The following is a 21,918-nucleotide window of genomic DNA, read 5'->3' on the forward strand; positions in this document are numbered from 1 at the left end:
GAATGCGGGCATCTGACAACAATTTCTTGTTTTATCTGAGACATATATACCAATTAGAAAATAAGACACCGAGCAATACAAAAAAATGGAAACCTTTCTTTTCCTCGCTCAGTCTTGTCTCCTAACTCCAAAAACATAAATTAGTAATATCTGCACTTAAGCTCACGGGTGAGAATCGTTGTTTCATAAAAGAAATATTATAAGCTGTCAACGGCAGAACCAAAACTCGCTGAAATCGCCCTGAAATGGCCAAAACTGCTAAGAAAACACCATATCCTGATGTATTTTTATTACTATTTTTTACCCTTAAATAACGTTCGCTTAAATTTTCGGACAAACCCTCATAATATTTCTGTTATGCAACAACGATTCTCACTCGAGAGCTTGGGGTACCTATGGTCATTACTGTATGCGATTTTGGTGAGATTCCTACTGTTGTGTGATGTCCGAAGTCGCGCGCGTGTATCAGGATTTGAGTACGGGCCATGATTAGCCTAAAAAACAGCCATTGTGGATTTGCTACTCAGGATGAACGTAAATTCAAAACGCACTTGCAGTAATTTGTTGTGTTTGTTGGGGTCAAGAACAAGGATCTCGGCGCTACTTCGCATTTTAAGGTGCACGTCTAAATTACGTCATTTCTCGCGCGTCTCGCGCGTCTCGAGTACTGGTAAGTCTGTGCTCCCCACTTAGCCTTTGGGAAGCCAGTGGAGGAGAGAGAAGAAAATGCATTATGGCTAATTATAATTACAGTTTTACATTTTTTGTGTGTTTCTGTTTTGGGTTGTTGATCCTCTTCGACGATTTTGTGATTTTGTTATATTTAATTGTGATCTGTCACGGTTACTGTTTTAGGCTTTTTGTACGTGTCTTTCCCTTTTGGGTGATGTATTAATACCGTTTCGGGCATTGTGTTCCTGTTTTCTGGTTGTGTATTTTTCTTGTTTTCGCTATTAGATTACCGTGTTGGCTCGTGTGTTTCCGTTGTGGGTTTGAGGTTTTCTGTTTCTTTGTTTTGTTTCTATCGGCCACAGTATAAATTAAATCGTTATTCAGTGGCATCTAAATCAAACCACTGAAGACAACTTTTTACTTAACAGGGAATTTCCCGAGCAGATTTTACTGAAATCGTTTACCAGGTAAGAATTGGAATTTCCAAACCTGAGAAGCTATTTTCTTAAAATGTTTCTTTGGTCATGTTCCGCTGTACGTAGTTTCCTTAGTTTCCTATCTTCTCTGGCTTTTTATCCCTGGAAATAACTTTTAAGTTAGCCTAGGTTGCGACAGCAAATCAACGTTTGTTTGTTCGATAATTTGTATGGTTTCCCGGACTCGACGCTTAGCTCTGACAGGCGTTTTAAGTTAAACTTTTAAATTTTGTTTAAATCATCTTTCTTTGATACTTCTTACACCGTAGGTGTTGGAGTTTCTAATGTTTTGTGTAAGTGATGCTTTCACTGGATATCTTCAAACATTTTTTTTACTGATACATAAAATTGTCCCTCTTTCAGTAAGAGAAAAATTATACATATCCAGTCAGCGGTACGAAAATTTATCCAATTGCAAGGTTCCTGACCTTACTGCTGTTTTCTTTGGTCTCCTTTCATCAAGAATTGGTAAGTTTTTGAAAAATGGAAATTTATTTGATTGATTGATATCGCATTTCTCCTTCTTGTAAGGGGCGTTCCCACCACGACTATGTAGATTCTGGCCATGGCCGGGTGCGTATATAAATTTGGGGGCAGGGCAGCCAACCTCTGTTGATTATCTGAAGACACTTTAACTAATTTGAATTGTACCTCATTTCAGGGAGAGCTGAATTATTTCAAGTGGATCATTGTGTCCAAGGTTCGAGACGTACGAGCTGTTTCCCTTCATCATCTGTAACTGGTACGTTTTAAATAAACATACCTTTAGCGGCGTACAGTATCAATGCATGGTTAGGTCCCTTCAGCATAGAGGCAACCGATGCAGTTACCGTGGATATAATTTTGAAGTTTCTTGTTTATCTTGCAAAAAATATTTCGCTAAGACGATATATTCTGAAAAAAAAAAATTTAGATTTCTTTTTGATATTTCCTCTGAAAGGATATTTGTCTGGCTGGGGACTATATGTATGGTCTAAGTACTCATATTCATGCAGCTTAAAGCATTTTATAGAAAGATCGGTCCAGGTAATATATCCCTTACAACGAAAGTGGTATAGATAATACGTATTGGTCTCTACGACAGTGAAATCTAGGGAAGATCTCATACTATTGTTTATAAAGTTAAATTTGTCTCTAACAAGATAATACACATTTAAGTTACCTGTCATCTGAATATGATTCTGAAACTCGTTTCAGATAGAGCGGAGAGCTGGAGCCAGAATCTTGAGCTGATCTTTGAGAGGTTTGTGGTGATTAAAAATAGTTGTTTTGTCTATTTTGTACAAATTGGCATTAGTTTATTTTTCATTTCATAGCAGTTATGTTGTTTGTTTTGTAATGTCACTTTTTAAGACTACAGCCCTTCCTGTGTGTATTTGCAAACGACGGTTAGCTCGCTGAAAGTCATTATGTACCCTGATTCTCAAACGGTATGAGCTTGCTTGCTCTTCCTCCATCCCTCACTTCCCCCGAATCGTTTATATTTAATCTGGAATGTTTTTTAATGTATGTGCTTCAGGTTACCTGTACAACATAATTGTAGCCATTTATTAATATTTCTGAGAACATGTCTCCAATCATCAGACAATGTGTTAATAGCAAGCTGCTAAGCATTATTTGTAGAATTGAAAATAGGCTACCAGAAAATCGAATTCGAAGATCACCTTCACCAGAGAGTTCTTTTCATTAATTCTATTTGGGCCCATTTCTATACCAGCGCCAACACTCAAATTGAGAAGAAGTTTCATGCTTTTTAGTTTCACCCTTGGTTCAATGTACAGTCACTAGGCGCCTAAATCAGGCTCTGGATATAATTTGGTAGGCGGACAAATCGTATCTTGTAACCTGTTTTTTATAAGATAGCACATTAAAGCCATGTCCAGGGGATCAATCCGTTATTAGGTCTATAAACGCAAATGCGTGTTTACAGCTGCCCATATGCGAACAATATTTATCATTTATCCATTGACTGTTTAATTGACAATTTAACTGTAATCACGCGTGGAAGAACAAACCTGGACTAATTTCATTTTATAACCCGCGTACCAATCTCCTGTCAGTCCCCTAGTCGCCCTAAGGAAGAACTAAGTCACTTAAACTATTCATTTAGAAGCAAAAATTATCTATTCAAGTTTTTGCTGAACAATTCATCTTTTGTTATCTTCAGATTGATTCGCGGAAGCGAAGAAAAGGGAGAAGAAAAGGAGGAGTTTGCCAACAAACGATTGTAAGTTCCTGACTCTTTAAAAAATATTTTATCTAAAACTTGCGTTGGAGCTGGTTCTGTTAAACGGTTGATCTTCTCTCTGTTAAAGAAACTGACGATGATGAAATGATGAAACTGATCTTGAAATATAATTAAAAACAGTTTTTCTCAAAAGTTGCAGAAATGGAAAGCAATGTAATGGTCGAACATTTCGTATACACAAAAAAATTGCAATCAATTAATTTGCAACTTCAACACTAGTGACTGTCACTAATGGTTTGTCAGGAAAACTTTGCACAGTAGCGTATATACTAGGATAAGAAACATAAGATATTTTTCATGTTATAGTTACATTTAAAACATGACATATATTTGTACGGTAATGCATTATAGGCTAGAAGTATGTCTACGTACTTTAGTTATTAGCGGAGCTCCACGCACGAGCGAAGCCACATACCTAAGAAAATTTGGTAATCTATCCACCCCAGAAATTTGGGTAAGAAGGGTTCTGACTTTTGACAAGCGCCAAATTTGCAGTGCGAGCTGTTGTTTGTTTGAATGAACAGTAAATAGAGTTACGCTTCAATATAAGAAGGCATTTATTATGTTTAGTTTTTTATGGTTTTATTATGTGTAATCATTAAACGCGTTTAATACGCGGGGCAATTTTAGTACTCCTGAATGCGATGTTCATGTACGACTGAAAACAAAAGGCATTGCGATTTTAAAAAATTGCGAAAGAGACTACTAACAATCAAGACAAGAAATATAACTCGGTGAAACATTTACAGAGTCAACAATTGTAATTCACGAAGACAAGTATTGAGAGTGAAGTGTTTCTGAAAATCCTGACGGTCATATAAAAAACCTTACAGATATAAACCGGCTTTCAGATGTTTGTTACTTTTTTCAAGATGAACTCGAGGCAAGACTATCGCTTCAAAGCTTTCCTTTTTTACAACCAATATTCTTCAGAACGTTTCCTCTCTATTTGCGGTCAGAAAATGTCTAAAGGCTTTTAAAGTTCTGTATATCAAACCCGGCATGATATTAGGTCAGATCATTGTCTCAAATCTTAAAAACTTGCCGCAAAAACTACGCTGGACTTCATGAAATTACCAGAAAGAAAAACATCAAATGCAATAATTACTCAGGCTTACCAGTCGAGATGCAGCTCCTGAAAGCCATCAAGTAAGCCCAGAATCGCCTCAGACTTTTCAACCCTCCTACGCATCCAGCAAGGTTAGGCAGAGGCTCATTTTTGAAAACGATGCCATCAGAAAACGGATTTCCGATGACTTGGAAAAGCGGCGCACTTCTCAACCAAAAACCCAATAAACAAACCAGCCATGAATAACAAAATAATCTTGATAGCAGCTGTCTTTCATTCTGTACAAGAATAAGATGACACAAAACTCTCAGCTTCAGCTATCACTAAACAAGTTTCCAGATAATGCATAAATATTCTGCGTGAACTCACCTGTCAAATTTTGAGCAATCAGAGCATGAAAATGGCACGAAGAGCGTGACCAATGAGTGACCATGGTGAGAAAAGCTAAAAGCAACCGCCCTCCCGCCTGTAAATACTGGCTGAATTTTCGCGTCCGGAGTCAATCAAGTTGCTCACTCTAACTTTTTGGCTGGTTTGGCTTCAACTAAGCTCAATGCTAAATAAAGAAGCTATTATTATTATTATTATCATTATTATTATTATTATGGAAGACATTATTGTAAAAGTATCGTCCTGAATAAAATGCAATTGCGGGCCTACCGGCCTAGGCAATTATACTACTTACAAAAGCAGGAAAAAAACCGCAAAAGCTAAGGTTACGAATAAAATGCACAATAAGGTAATAAAAATCGATGATAATAATTTAAAGTGAACTGAATATTCATGCCGTCAAAATCTAAAATAGAAAAATATTCTTATCTACCTAGAATTAATCTCTGTGAATTAGTTAATGAAGCTAAACAACGACTTTCAATGCAGCGTGAACCTTTTTACTATATACTGTGCTGGGCTTAATAATGACTAGCACTGCAGGAGCGTAGCGTCCATATACGTACATACGCCCGTGCGTACAGCTGAGATCTGGAAAAAAGACTTTTTGAAAATTTCCTGAAATCGCATGACTTATAACTTTTTCGTATTATATGGGTGTTTTTGTTCGAATATTTCCTTTATCCTTTTCTTATTCCATAAACGGACGACAAGAAGCGTTTAAGTGGGATGAAAAACGAAAAAAAATGTACCCTTCCCTGCCCCCTACTGCATTTTTCTTCGTACTTATTTACTCAAAATGTTCTGCGGGAAACGCAAGAAAAGGCATTTCCGAGACCTTCAATTTAAAAACATTCTGGGAAACATGCGCCCAGACTCCCTATTTTGGAGTGGGTTCCGCGCTCCAACTTTTCTTCCTGTGCGTACATCTTCAAAATCTCTCGCTATGCCCCTTCATGCCCCGAAATCGATTTTCTGAAGATGATCCAAAGGTCCCAAAGATAGTGTACAATTCATTGTTAATTTAACTTTTCAAAGTCACTGATAGTGTGGCCCTGAAAAAAAGGGTTAAAATTGAGCAATTGGGCTATTTTGTCTGAAACATTGAACCACAGGTTTCAAGATTTAAAACTCGTTTTATTCAACTACCTGTTGATACAGGGGCACCCAACGACTGTTTTCTGTAAAATATTTGTTCGGAGAAGCAAATATTGCCTAGAATTTTCTTTTCGGCTTGAGGACGGCTAAAAATTTCTAAATGAACGTTCCATTTAATATGTTCAATTTTCGAAGCTTATCTAATAAATTCCCTACGACTTTCTGAAGTTTAATTTTTCATATTTTCCTACCCAGGTTACACTATTTTTCTTAGAAAAAGGGAACCTAAAATTGTCGGATTCTAAAATGTGATGGAGAGAGGAATCAGAAAAATTCTCACTTTCGTTAAAAGTTAAATTGCACCTAAAATTTTCGAAGTCCTCGTAATTTCGAAAAGACTTAAGTTCCCCTAGGATGACCGAACAGATAAAAAATTTGTAGCGCCGCTGAGAATGTTTTTCTAGACATCTAAAAGTATTCTGGATAGCCTAAAAAGTGTTTTCAACGTTTTTTGGAGGAAACCGTCGTTGGGTGCCACTGTTGATAGACGGCAGAACGGTACATGTGACCTGTATTTAGTGCTGTTATCCTGGTAACTTCGAGATCTTTGCTGTTTAAAGAAAACAATGTAGTGTTTTATATACAGGGAAGTGGAGGAGGGGGGAAGAGCTACTCACTGTACATTTTCTTAAGGTGGCTTCATGGGGTTTTTCAGCGTTAATACCTCCCATGTTTGAGCATTAGCTACGTCACAATTGACAAAAACTGTATCAGATAAAGATGAAAATTTGTCATGATCAGCCGGCTTACATTAACATAACTACAGCAACTACAAAGACTACAGCCAGTACAGCAACTGTACTAGAATAACTACACAACTGCTATCGTACCTGTGACATGATCGACATGTAAGGCCACGTATGTCTCAGGACATTAATACGTAAGGCTTACATGAAGTGCCTACCACCTTTCGACCAAAACAGTTCAAATCAGGACCTTTGCAATCTATGCGAGCGTTTTGAAGATATTTTGGGATGAAGTATTTGAGGTTAGAAATTCAGTATTCAGTATTCAGTATTCAGTATTCGGCCGTTATCTTTAGAAAACGAAGCGATTTTGAAATGCAATTCTGCACGGCTCATAGTACTTTCATTCACTTTTAAACGTGTTTCTAAAGATCATGGGGATGGCTTTAGCCGTGCGCAAGAAAAAGGGATGTGATGATACATTGAGGTGCTCCTGTTGGCGTTTTTTTAAATATTTTGCTCTACTTTACCAAATGAACAAATAAGTTTGAAACCGCTTGATAAATGTTTTTAAAAATTTGAGATCATCGAGATTAACCGTCATTTTATATGACCTTTAAGTTTCAATATTTTTGATAACTTGTAAGATAATAACATAAGGGCTACAATTGACTATTCTTACTTTGTCGAAATTTCATCTTTACGAGGGCCTCTCATTATTCTGGGTGTTGTCTCCGAGTTTCATATTTTGGTGCAAAACAATAACTAAGACTTCTGCATATTTTAAATGCATTGTTGGTTGCTGCTGTTCATGTAAAAAATGGAACTTGGAGACAACGCCCTGAATAGTTAGGAACAAACTGTACGCTGAGGACAGTGACAATCATTACGAAGGAGAAATAAGGATTCAGTGTTAAGTCAATTTGTGATCTGCATCAACAACAAACCTGCGCTTTAGGTCCTGTCCACACGAATCTTTAAACTGCACTTTACTACTTTACTACTTTACTTTACTACTTTAATAATTTTTAAACCGCACTTTTTGGCAGGAATCGGCCATTCGTTCACAAGAAACTAGTAAATCTGCTGTCCGAAAAGGCATCTTGTTGACACCCCTGTCAAAACAGGTTTACGAACCAAGGAAATAAAGTATATATATGCAGTTTCAAAAATAACCTGCTTGGTGTAGACGGGACCTTAGTTTAAGCCCTTAAAAGAGCGTTTATTAAGAAAGAAAACACTAGATCGTTCACTCACGTACCAAGTGGTTATAACAATTTCTTGGATAAACAAAAACTTTCACGTAAGAAAAGAGTTCAATCCTTACGGGACTGTTTTGGTACACTGACATTGCTCCCGTTTCTCACCTTTGGTTGGCCATTGTTTTGCTAAAAAAAAACGTCCGCAAGCGCATCAGTAAGATTGAAATATGTGGGTTAGAGTGCAGAAGGATTTTAAATTTTTGTCTGTCCAATCCAGAAAACTAATTTCAGTTTAACATGTATTAGAAAGCACTTTTCTACATTTCCTTCACATCAAAGCGCACAACTCTAAAGAAAACAGAAAAGTAGCAGACAGGAAAGAATGATAACTTTATATTTTCCTTTTGTAGGTATATTACCATCAAGAAACAGCCACACTTTTCATACAAGAACTGCTAAATGACAGAAAGGAGTAGAAAAGAGTACCACGAGCAACAACTGAGCATTGCGATAGAGGTCGGCGACAGGGTCGGACAAGGACGGGCCTATGGCAATCTCGGCAATGCTTATCAATCCCTTGGCCAATTCCAACAAGCAATAGAGTACCACAAGCATTGCCTGAGTATTGCAATAGAAGTCGGCGACAGGGCCGGACAAGGACGTGCCTATGGCAATCTCGGCATTGCTTATCACAGCCTTGGCCAATTCCAACAAGCAATAGAGTACCACAAGCATTGCCTGAGCATTGCAATAGAAGTGGGCGACAGGGCCGTACAAGGAGGTACCTATGGCAATCTCGGCATTGCTTATCACAGCCTTGGCCAATTCCGACAAGCAATAGAGTACCACAAGCATTGCCTGAGCATTGCAATAGAAGTCGGCGACAGGGCCGGACAAGGAGGTACCTATGGCAATCTCGGCAATGCTTATGACAGGCTTGGCCAATTCCAACAAGCAATAGAGTACCACAAGCAAGACCTGAGCATTGCAATAGAAGTCGGCGACAGGGCCGAACAAGGACGTGCCTATGGCAATCTCGGCAATGCTTATTACAGCCTTGGCCAATTCCAACAAGCAATAGAGTACCACAAGCAAGACCTGACCATTGCAATAGAAGTCGGCGACAGGGCCGGACAAGGACGTGCCTATGGCAATCTCGGCAATGCTTATGACGGCCTTGGCCAATTCCAACAAGCAATAGAGTACCACAAGCAAGACCTGAGCATTGCAATAGAAGTCGGCGACAGGGCCGGACAAGGACGTGCCTATGGCAATCTCGGCATTGATTATGAAGCCCTTGGCCAATTCCAACAAGCGATAGAGTACCACAAGCATTGCCTGAGCATTGCAATAGAAGTCGGCGACAGGGCCGGACAAGGACGTGCCTATGGCAATCTCGGTAGTGCTTATTTACACCTCGAGGAATTCGAGAAGTCAATGAAGCACCACAAGCAATGCCTTAGCATTGCAATAGAAGTCGGCGACAGGAATGAAGAAGGAACGGCCTATGGCGGGCTCGGCTTAGTTTATTATTTCCTTGGCGACCTTCCAAGAGCAATAGAGCATTATGAGCAAAGTCTAAGCATTGTTAAGGAAGTGGGCGACAGGTCCAGCGAGGGATATGCCTATGGCAATCTCGGCCTTGCTTACATGTCCCTTAAACAATTTCAACAAGCAATCGAGTACCACAAGCAACAGCTCAAAATTGCTAAGGAAGTGCCTGACATGTTGCTAGAAGCAGTGTCCTATGAACACTTGGGTACAAGTCTTATGTTGTCAGGTTCTTTGGATGAGGCTGTAGTTCATTTCAAATTCAGCGTAAAAACGTTCGATACTATTAGGGGTAGTTTCATTTCGGAAGACGCATGGAAAATAAGTTTTCGTGAGCATTACGTATCTACCTATCGTTGTTTATGTCGAGTTCTTATAGCGCTTCAAAAGACGGATGAGGCTTTGTACGCGGCAGAACGGGGACGAGCAGGGGCTTTGCTAGATGCCTTGAAAATAAAGTACGGCTTTGCATTCCTTTCGCCCATTTCAAATGAAACTGAGGAAGACTTCGCATACATTTCAAGGAACACATCTGTTTTGACAACGTTCATTGCATTGGACAATGGAACAATAAGCTTTTGGGTACTGGGAAAGAAAACCAACGCTATTTTTAGGCAAGCAGTATCAAAATGTGGAGGTTCACACAAAGATCCCTTTGATGCACTTTTGAAAGATTCTTTGAAAAAAATTGGGGCTGGCAGAGATGTTAGATGCGAGAATCGGTCACTTGATGTTTTAAGCGATAAGTCAGCTTCCAGTACTAGTGGTGGTGATAAAACATCGATTCCATCACACGAGAATATCGACTGGTTACAGCCATTGCATGATATAGTTTTTGGTCCCATTGAAGACTTACTTGATGGCGATGAACTGGTTGTAGTCCCTGATGGTGCTTTGTGTTTAGCTCCTTGGACAGCCCTAAGTGAAACTTTAAGGATCCGTATTATTCCCTCACTGACAAGTTTGAAAGTAATAAGAGATTCTTCAAGTGAATACCACAGTAAAACTGGCGCCCTGCTTGTTGGAGATCCATGTTTGAGGAAAGTTACAAATAAAAGGGATAAACCCATTTATGATCAGCTGGAGTTCGCAAAAAAAGAAGTGGAGATGATTGGAAAACTTCTTGACAGCCAACCACTCACGGGAGAAGCTGCAACCAAAGAAGAGGTGCTTCGGAGAATAGATTCAGTCGCTTTGATTCACATTGCAGCACACGGAGGACAGAAAACTGGTGAAATTGCATTGGCTCCCAACCCCGAGTGGCAATCCAAGACTCGTATCCCTACGGAAGAGGACTACATGTTGAAAATGTCTGATTTACAAGCCATTAAGCTGAGAGCGAGGCTAGTGGTTCTTAGTTGCTGCCATAGTGGTCAAGGAGAGGTCTCATCTGAGGGTGTGGTCGGTATGGCAAGGGCTTTCTTGTTTGCTGGTGCTCGTTCTGTGCTGGCGTCACTCTGGGCAATTGATGATAAAGCCACAATGGTGTTTATGGAATGTTTCTACCAACACCTGAGAGTTGGAGAAAGTGCCAGTACTGCTCTGCAGAAGGCCATGAAGTGCCTTCGAGATTCGGACGACTTTTCTGCCCCAAAGTACTGGGCTCCATTTGTGCTGATTGGCGATGACGTCACCATTGAATTTGATGTAAACCGTTGAGAAAGCTGTAAGTACAGATTTTTCTTTTGTTTTAGATTACGTAGGGTCCTAATATATTAAATAAGGTTTAAGGCTTTATTGTCTTCAAATTAAAATGTAAAGGAATTGACAAAATTAAATACAAATAAGCAGTAAAAGCAAGACAGTGTGAATAATATTTACAAAAAAATAATATGGATGGTTCGTTGATGTACAATCATTCTGGATTTACGTAATCAGATTTCATTTCTGTAATACAAAATTGTTTCAAAACGTTTGTTGAACACTATAGAAAAGCTCAATAATCATATAATTAACTGCAAAATCATCAGCATTTACTGTAAATGGCTGTTGCCGTGACATACTGGCTTTGGATTATGCTTTGAGAATTCTTAGTTTTTGCCTCAACATTTTATTTTGAACTACCATTAAGTCATCATTTTATCCGATTCAAAAGAGAAATGTCATATTTGCCAAAAAGAGTTAAAACCTTTATTTTATGATTTGTTATGAGCAGAAAAGCAGGTTAAATAGACAGAAAATAGACCATAAAATGTTTCTAAAAACCCATTTTTGTGTATACACCATATAGCTAGATAATACAAGTAGCTCAAACATACTCTCTTTTTGTAAAGTAATGAAAGGTTTTGAGCTCCTGCCCAACTTTGATTTTACATTCGTCTCATCCTTGCTATCCTGTAATCTAAGGCTTTTTATCTTAAAACCTCTATAGAACGAGTAGTATTGAGGCCGTTATTTCGCTGTTCAAGCGTATTAATTAATCAATTGTTACTTTATTTACAGGGGCCGTGCTGCTTGCAGGTGGATGTCAAAGACTGCTGAATCCAAGGAACATTATAATATCAAAGTCTATTTTACCTGAGGAAAAAAGGCTTCGTGTAACCGTAGAAAGGGAATATTATTCTATTTTACTCCCTAAAACTATTGCAGCGAAGCAGCATTAGCTGATAGAGAAATTTTACTTTCTTTGATGATGTTGAAATACGTTTCTCAAATGGTACTTTTACTTACGCACGTGTTCCTTCGGTTAATCATTGCCTTAGAACAAATCTATAGAGCATAAACTATCTACAGTTTTGGGCCGTTGATTTTGCTATATATTCTTATACTTTACATATTGTTAAAAGTATTTTGCCCAAAAGTTAGTTTTTTCAGCGTTAACTATTGGGAGTTTACCCTGAAAGTGTTAAAATCAGTTTCCTAAATGATTTTTTACATCTAAGCTTGTTGTGCTTAGGGTAACATTTGGTTTGCGTAACAACTAAGGAAATTGGCAAATTGACGGAAAATTTACTCCGTCTAGACAAATGAATATGCGTTTTTGTCAAAGGATAATACATTCACGAACTTTAAAGGCTAAATTTTGGCCTTGTGAATGACGTTGGATGGAAGGCCATAAAGCGTTATAAACGGAAGCGTCTCCAAACTAAAGCGCATCGCAACAGGTTTGTCAGGGGCACCCAACGACCGTTTTCTAGGAAATATCTGTTCGAACCTCTCTAGTATGCCTAAACTTTTTATAGCGATGCGAATTATTCATTTATTTTGCTTTTAAAACACCCCAGGAAGCCTATAAATAGAAATTTCAGAGCTGATTTTCGTGATAAAGCTGTCGTTGGGTGTGCCTGATTAGTAAGTTAGTAAATACTATTTTAGTTAAAAGTGTAACTTGCTATTCCTTGACTGACATAACAGTTATAAGAGGGTCCTGAAGGGGTAAAATAGGAACTGGGATTTGACATTTTTTGGAGTGGGGAAATGGGATTTACTGCACTGGGAGGGGCATGAACAATTTTGAAAATGGCATTGTGGTTTCTCTTCTTTAGAGGACTTGGACTCAGTTATTTGACACAATTTTGCACAAATAAGCCTACTTTTGGAAATGGAGAAATCCAATCATGCATCAGTAAACCAAAGTATAGCAATGCATGAATGCAGTTCTGTCACCTTCCCTGTTCAATGGTTTGTTGTCGCTGAAATGACATGCCCGACCATTTGAGAAAGATCAAAATGGCGTCTGATTTAAAAAATGTTTCCCGCGCTTTGCACAGTTATGGTCATCGAAATGTTTGAGTTCAGCAAACAATGCGGTAATCCGCACAGAAAATTGCAAACTATACTCTTTAACTGATTTCGACTGAACCGTGACAACTACTGACGCGGCGAAGCGGAGATATTGAGTGAGTCGGATGAAGATGTTGAAAGTGAGATTAAGACAAGTATTTTTAATATAGTTATGCCAACAAGAGTTGGAGGAGAAAGATTGTTCACTTGTCCAGTAGAATGAGAGATTTTTTCTTTCCAGATGAACTGATGTACCTATATCCAAACGGTGTCAATCAGTGCAGCTTTTCATTTATTATGTGCATGCCATTAGTTTCCGGCAAACAACCACTGGGAATGGGACTTTGACCAAACTTAGGATTTGACTGGGATTTGGTATTCCTCCCTTCAGGACCCTCTTATAATATAGTTGTTATCTTATATAAGTACCGAACTGTGGCTCAGATAGTTCAATTGCTTAGTAACAGTGATACGCTTTTTTAATGTTTTATTGACTGGAGAACTTAATTTTTTGTAAAAGTAAGGCTATACATTGATCAAACAGATCAGTTCCAGAGCACTTGTTCAGCATCGTTTTGTGGTTAGGCGCTAAGAAATTTTATGTACCTCAATCTTTTAAACCAAGATTATTCTATAAGGAATCTAACGAATTTTTAGCTACCTGAAGGTGAAGTGTTTTCCAGGCCAATGACGTATAGCATGGCCATGGTCATTTTAAGAAGTGCTCCGCATTCATTTAGTAGATTTGCATTATTACGTCGACTTGATTACATCAACTGCTTGTAGCTAATCTGGGCACGTTGCGTGATACAGTGTTCAGTTTTTGATGTAACTGTCAGCCTTGTTATGTTGTATTAAATATAAAGAAAAGGAGACTGAAGTTTTACTGTCATTGTTGATGTCCACGACATAAAAACGCTTTCTGAAAAAACTCTTCCCCTTGAACACTCACCTCCAAAGTCAATATTTGATTAGGAAACCACTTCTTCCTGTCCCTTCGCTGAGGCTTTAATCACTTCCGATGCTGCAAGTTTTTTTTAATTGGTCATCACCCCCCCTCCCCTCCCCCCCCCCCCCCCATTCTCGACCTACAATCTTGGATAAAACTGTTGAGAAAATTGTATACTTGGACAGCATTATTCTAAACATCGTAGCTGTACCAGTTCCTCCCTCTTCCCCTAAAAGCAATGTTGTTGCGTATTCAAAAGAAAGCATGATCCCTGGGCGTTTGTAGGAAGCAACATTGAATTGGGGGAAGGGGTTTTCTCTCCGCAAAACGTCGTTCTGGAAATAGTTTTGTTGCATAGGAAAGTGGACATGATGGGGAAAACTTTCTCAAGTAGTTTTGTCCGGAATTGTAGGTTACAACTGTTTTTCATCTGATCGGGTAAATAACAGAATGCTCCAATCTGATTAATTTTTATCAGCCTTCATTTTTTGCTTATAAATCACCAAAACGGTATGATTTTACCTGTCCGATTACCGGCATGATGTTTTGGTTCCAAGGGGCGGAATAACCCCCAGCTCTCTTTTTCCTCAATTAGATGAGCGCGGTGACTGTTAACGATTTGTACGCCATATATCCCCCCCATACCTTGTTTGAGTCACTTTCAGCTTCAAAAAGGTACTATTGGGCCATTTCGTGGCCCAATGGTGTGTTACTGTGTTTTTAGTGTTGGATGTTTCATCAGTTGACTGCCTGATGCACACAGCATATATCTAGTACTCCCATACTAGGCCTACGTCACGGCGTTTTTACGGACCAGTTTATTTTTAGACTCATTTTAGGGCACTTTTTCCCCACAAGTTATACCTTTTACGCTACAGGTGAAACACGCTCCATCACTTCACACATTACTTGTAACACTAAAAATGTGATCTACATGGTTCAATGTAACCGTTGTAATTTACAATATATGAGTGAAACTAAGCGACGTCTCAAAATCTCTCAAGGACAGATTTAACGAACACAGACGTGCAGTCGACAAAACTAACATTAAATCTAAACCCACTACTGTTTCTGAACACTTTCTCTCTAACTCTAATCATTCTCATACTGACATGCAGCAGATGCAGTTAATCCCACTAGAGAAAATTCATTCTTCACGTGACTCAGTTCGTAAGGCCAGGGAGTCGCATTTGATAGATAAGGCCATGACTCTTGAACCTCATGGCCTAAAACGCCGTGACGAATTATTGTAATCCATATCCTTAGTATTTTTCCTTTCCAGTTTTTGTGTTGTACATCATTTCCGTCTCTCCCTTTTAAACAATTTTTATTGCGACATTCTCCACCTATATAATATTGTGATTGCTACGTAAGTTCAGTAACATCTGTAAACCTGAAGAAGGCTGGTATGGGCAGCCGAAATATTGTTATAAAAAACAATACACGTTGTTTTAAATCAGCTTTGCAGTAGTCTTTGGACTTCTCGTTCTTGGTTGTATATTTGGAGAGGCGATTTAACGGGGGGTTTTTTGCGTTACGAATTTGGGGAGCTTATATTTGGAGGGGCTTTTACACGAAGGGGCTTATTTTCGGAATTTTACGGTATCTCGCGAAAGAAACCTGTAAATCTGATCACATTATCATATGCAGCTTTCGCGAGTGGGTAAGCTGAAGTAAATACTGTTTTCTGATTGACTACCTATCTTTCCCGTTGGGAATTTTGCCGCAGTAGTCCCGCAGTAACGTATTTATTGACCTCGAGACTCAGTCCATGAGAAAAAAACAAACAAACAAACAAACAAACACCCTCGCCCAAATTTTGCATAGCCTTTTTTTAAAAATTTCTCCTGGGTATTACAGTCGTCGCAAGAAAAATTGAAGACATTGATGCTTACGCTCACGCAATTTTGTTTGGGGGAGAGGAGGGGCGGGGACAATCAAGTAGTATTATGAAACATGTGAAAATGATACAAAGGCGCCTTGCAGGGGTGAGCTTCTCGGCGCTATTAAAGACGTTTTCACTCCACGTGTTCTTTTTGAACGTTTTTCGCCCATTTTGGTCTGGAGTCGGGTATGATTTTCGAGGGAACTACTGGAGTGTATGAATGTATTTATGGTTTCAATTCCAAATGAGTAAGAACGAATTCGAAATCGATTTTAAGAAATCGTTTTTGTTGCTGCTTTGATCGAAGTAATGGTGACACAATTTCTTAGAGGTCAGGTCTGAAAACTGGTAGGCATTTTAGAGGGCAGATCTGAAAACGGGTGTGAAAAATGACCTTTTTAGGTCTGATATAGGGTTAGGATTTGGAAGAACGGGCCGGCACACCCCCACTAAGAATTCCCAGAGTACCTCCCGGAGGGTGAGTGCTTTAAACTTTTTGTTCTACGAATCCCACGATGCAACGCACCCTTTCTAGTGCTAGGCTTTTCAGGAAAAAAAAAACAACTTCGTCCCAGTGTCCTTTGGAAAGCGAGAAGACACTGGGGACGAGGGTGGGCAGAAAAAATGGGATGACTTATACGTCTTGTGTGAATTCGAGACTAATAATCCGTCTAAAATCCGTCTAAAAAGACGGATAAAGTCAGACGAATTATCCGTCCAAATTGAACAACGGCCTTTTTTACACTTGAGATGGATTATTCGTCTGAGACGGATAATCCATGTTCAAAGTCCGTCAAAATTGACGGAAAAACATATGGATAAATTCAGGCGGATGTCCATGCAAAATTAAGACCGTTCCATTTTCAAATTACGACGTATAATCTGTCTGACGCGAATTATCCAACGGATAATTCGTCTCAGACGGATAATCCGTCTCCAGTGCGAAAACGGCAATTGTCATTCAACACAGCAACGAACGAGTTCCACGCGTTAACACAAAACCGACAATTTTCTCAACTACATTTGCCACTAATCTCATACTGTACCTTGAGGTAAAAAGTACCTTTTAATAGCGTAATACCTTTTAACACGAAGACAAATTAGTGGCGTGTAGGATGTAGTAAGCTCAAGTAAGACTAATGAACTGAATTGAAATTAAGAATAGAGACCTTAAGATCGAGGTTTGGTCATCTTACTGCAAACGGCAAACTATTAGCTCAGAAATTGTCTTCAAAAACACGTTCCTATGAAAACGAATTGGACAATTAATAAGCGAAAGAGTTCCAAAAAGTAGTATCTCCTCTCAAACGCCGGGTTGGGATTTTTTGGGGTGCAAAAATCCTTGCAGTAAATCACTTACCTCTAGAGCGTGCTCATGCTGTACAAATGTGAACCTCAAACCCAAATTCTGACGGCAGGGCACTGGTCACGTCAATTCGTGACGTTCGCCGTTACCGCCTGGGCAAAGCCAAAAAACTTCGATCGTAAGGTATCTAATATAAAAGCGCGATGTCATGCAATTTTTAGCTACAACCAAGAGATCAAAAAAAAAAAAAAAGACATCAAGTATCGTCTTCAACCTCAGATAGGACGTGTATAATCAAGACTGAAGAAGATGGAGTAACCTTAAAAACGTCGGCTCCACTTTTGGTTTAGTTTCGGGAGATAATCCGGCATGAAAGGAATCTCCTCATAGTCTTCAGAGGTACAGTATTTCAGTCAGTAGATCTTTTACAAGGAAAGCCGGAAACTTAATAAATGACTACGAAGACCAGGTTTTAAAGCATGGCACAATATAGCGAAGCATCTTCGGGGCTTTCCTCGTTTAAGAAATAATCGGTACCACAAACTCATGCAAGTTCTTTAAGGCTTTGACTGTAAATCCACTGTGGTATGTTTAAGGTAGTGTCAACCTCCAGCATAACTATTTTAAGTTGCATTCTGTTCATCGGCGCGTTCGTTTACTGGTTCTCACATCTTCAGGGGAGATCGCAGCACCTCGCCTCGTTCTCGGAGAAGTTGTGTTTCCCGATGCGTCGCTCGTACCATTTACGACCGGAGTCGATAAGGTCGGAGAAGCGGTAGCAGCAGCCGCAGCTCGTACGCTGGAGCGACGCGAGGTAGCTGTTTTGGTAGGTGAAGTGTTGATTTCTATCAGCAGCATAGTGGCCGGACTGGGAGGCATATCGTACTGGGTCGGAGTCATGCCCAAGCGCTCCTCAATCAGGCGTAACTGGGTTTCAGCCTCCCTGCATCTCCGGTGTTTAATTTTCATCTCCTCCGTTTGTCCGTGCTGTAGCTGTAGCTGTTGGAGAAAGGAGATAGAAAAAGAGTTCCCTCCAAATGCTCGAAGAACAAGTTTGTAAATCAGCTAACCGTTGCCAACGATTTGTCCTGAACAGAAAAGTAGTGAAAGCGGATTCAAATCTTCAAGTTATGGGGGTCGCGCTCACCTATACGATAAGCAGGAAAGCGACCCTAACCCTCTAAGCCCTAATTAATATACACATACAAATTCTCCAAAATGATCTCCATACATTTCCTTTAAGAATTAGTTGAGAGAATTTACTACATGATCAAGGCATTTTTCTTTGACGATCATTTTATTAATTCTTATAACCTTGTCTCTTCACAGTATACGGATATTGTTACGAGAAAATTGACGTTGGTCAACATTGGGACTTAAGGGGTTAAAACAAGACTTGACACGATTTAGGCAGAGCTTCCTCTTCTCATCCGCACTCAAGAAAAGAAGAGAGAGAGCAGGGTGGATTTGTGTACGAAAGGAAAAAACAAATTAAAAAAGGCACCAATGCGATGCGCTTCTTTAAGCTTACCGAAACTCCTACTTGGCTTGTGTGTGTTTAATAACGGCCTGTTTAAAAGCTTGTAGTTGTTCTGACAACATAATGAATAAAGAAAAACATTAGCAACAATGTTGGAGTTATACATTGGTGGTGAAAAATGAGAAGAGCTTTATTTGTCAGTCACCGATCTGCGTTGTCAGTGAATGGAATGTCAGCGGAAGTGGCGCAGCGAACACTGCGCCGCGCATTCTCTCAAGAGGAGGAGCTTTGTTCTGCAGTCCGCCGAATTTACCTTTGCAAGAGAGCAAAAACTATGGAGTTTAAAATTCTCACTAGAAGTAGCCTGTGTACAGCCGCCCGGCTGTACACAGGCTAACTAGAAGAAACAGTATCACGGGGATTGGTGTCACCCTTTGAACCCTAAAATTAATACACACATTCTCCACAACGTTCTTCACTCGTATCCTACCTCCAAGACCTTTTTCACCTGTTGATCATGTGCTTTTTCTCAAGGTATTTATGTTTGACTGGACAGTGTAAGAATAAGGAGAAATTTTACCTCACCATTGCGTCATTCCAAGATCTCGTGAGATTGCGTGACCTGTTAGCTTAGCTTGTTATCAATATTCATGTTTGACTGAATAGTGTAAGAATAAGGAGAAATCTTAAACACTAGTCACTTAAAGGTTAATGGGCTAAATAACTTACCGTTACTTCTGATGTGATCTCCTCCTTTTGTAAGAATCGTAGGACAATGAGTGTGCTTTACAACCTACATCATAACAATCACACAAAGGTCAAATGAACCAAAATTTCGACCTTTATAATTTTATTTCAATTCTAGTGAAATGTGTTTAATATGAACCAAATAAATATACCACGAAGTTTCAGCTCAATTGAAGCAAGTATCTCCGAGATATTCGCGATTAAAAATTGCTGTTTTCTGGCCCTTATCTTCGTAGAGCGGTCGGAAAAATTGTCGGAAAAAACAGCTTGTGACGTCAATGTTGGTCAGGTGAAAAAAAGCGGGAAATTCAAAACAGAGTTTTTCGAGTCGACTTGGCGCAGAAGTGGCTTGTGCGGCCATAAACCTGGAAAGAACAGGCAATTTGTCTTCAAAAGTTGCGAGCTGTGGTTATAACCTTCTTATTATTTAATTTTCTCGAACAATACATCATAGTAAAACGGACTTTAACGACATTTACTAATTTCCTTGAGTTGTACTGGAAATGTGCATGCGTAAGTCTGATTTTTTCAAGATGCATTCACAAAATGTGTTCATATAAGGAAGTTCCTGGATAAATAAGGTCTGGAGCTCCACCGTGGACAAAAAAATAAAATATCTTTGTATAATAATCTGCCCAAAGAAATTCAAGTTTGCCCACAATGTGTTTGAAGTCACTGAACTTTGTCGCACTCGAGCTGATATTTTATTTTAAACCCCACGCTCGATCGGACACTTCTAGCTTCGCAGATCACTAAAATATAACAAAATCCTCAATGTAGAAGTTTTGGCGCTGTCATGTGGGCAGAAAAAGAGTTAATCTTTATCTAGTAAATCTTCCCCAAGATCGTTTTCAAAGCAACCATAGTTTTTTAAACTTGATCGTTTCGCGCAGATTAATTTTGCTTTGTGTTGTCAAGTTGAACATGCATAACACCTGTTAAAAACCTACGCGTAAGTAAGATTCCCTTCAAACAAAGTTAAAGTTACATTATTGCAAAAACTTCTTTCCAATTATGTCTAAGATTTAATCACCGATTGAGGTCACTTTAAGGACCATAGACGCCACTTTAAGCTGGCAAAGAGAAGAGACAAGCAAAGAACAATTCTATCATGCATAAAATTCAGCTTAAGTGAACTCAAAAAAGGTTCAATAAGGTTGCAAAACAACAAATTTTCATTAAAAAAACACAAGGCTTAAGCTCCTATACCTGCTGACAAAGAAGAAGTGAATTTTCTCTACGGAAACAACCTACCTAAAGATCTTAAAAGCAAAAGATCATTTGCAAGCTTCGCAGCCAAGCCATGATTCCGACTACTTAGCTAGATTAGCTACTTTTTTTTAGTAATAACTGGTCCATGCGAGGGTCTTCATTCAAGCAAATTAAACTCAGCAAACTGGATCACTAGAGTCGATTGTTTTGGAGTCACTGCCGGCAGTTGTCGTTCTCCGCTACTTCACAGCGAGTGAAAGGAAAATTTGCGTACAGAAAGATAACAAAGCTATGTACTTAAAACTGAAAAAACTAAAGGAAAAAAACTCTGACTATTATTACTTGAGCAACAGAAAAATGATCGAAGTAGTCTTTTCTTCTCGAGTAAGCTTACTGGCCTTCTAAAGTTCCGGGGAATCACTCGCAAGCGTTAGCATTACGGTTCTTTGACATAAGACAAGGATAAAGCCGGTTCTGCAAAGGTAAATAAATCTGGGCATGTAAAAAAACAGACCGTAACTACTAATAACAGAATACAAGCGGGTTTTAATTCAGTCCGGCGAAAGAAGGCGAAGAACTGGACACAAAATCAATTCACAAATCGAATGCACAATTATGGAAAAATACAAACCTCTTTGGAAATGTTCAAAACGTTTTATTCCTCCTTAGACTGACGGATGATCTGTTTTTACTCTAACATTGGTTGTTCTGAATCTAAAGTAATTTTCAAGTGACGAAAAAACAACAACAGAAACAAACAAAGAGCCTTTAAAAGGAGCAAACGATCGCACCTCGTGTATTTCATCCAGTCTCAGTCAGAACTCTCACAGAATGAGACAAACAAACGCAGGCGATGCGCAGAAGCTTGCGCAGAACGTTTTTCCGCCCTGAAGGGTGGAGCAAGAAAGAGGGCATCCTTGGGCAATTCCTTAGGCATCCTCTCTCCTCGGAGAAGGGACAGCTGGAGCTAGTTGGGACGATAGAATGTTCGCGGTGAAAGTTTACTACAAGATCGAACATTCTATAGTCCCGACTAGCTGCCCCTGGGTCTCCGAGAATGAGAACAGCGTTTGTGCGTTTGCTGGGGCCAACTACCGGAACCGGAAATAAGAAACGAAAGACTTTGAGCATTGTTCTCACTTGGCGGGAAAAGTGCGCGGTCAG

The 21,918-nt window shown here is 39.3% G+C and overlaps 1 protein-coding gene and 1 pseudogene across 1 annotated transcript; one reads left to right on the plus strand and one right to left on the minus strand.

Moving 5' to 3' along the window:
• Nucleotides 1–9,706: 9,706 nt before the first annotated feature.
• Nucleotides 9,707–11,113, plus strand: LOC140927072 (tetratricopeptide repeat protein 28-like). The gene has a single exon (XM_073376737.1). The coding sequence runs from the start codon at nt 10,560–10,562 to the stop codon at nt 11,109–11,111; it is 552 nt and encodes a 183-aa protein (XP_073232838.1). The 5' UTR covers nt 9,707–10,559; the 3' UTR covers nt 11,112–11,113.
• Nucleotides 11,114–17,254: 6,141 nt separating this feature from the next.
• On the minus strand, nt 17,255–21,885 carry LOC140926286 (uncharacterized; annotated as a pseudogene).
• Nucleotides 21,886–21,918: the final 33 nt, after the last annotated feature.

The sequence above is a fragment of the Porites lutea genome, chromosome 2, assembly GCF_958299795.1.
Source record: "Porites lutea chromosome 2, jaPorLute2.1, whole genome shotgun sequence".
Taxonomy (NCBI): Eukaryota; Metazoa; Cnidaria; class Anthozoa; order Scleractinia; family Poritidae; genus Porites; species Porites lutea.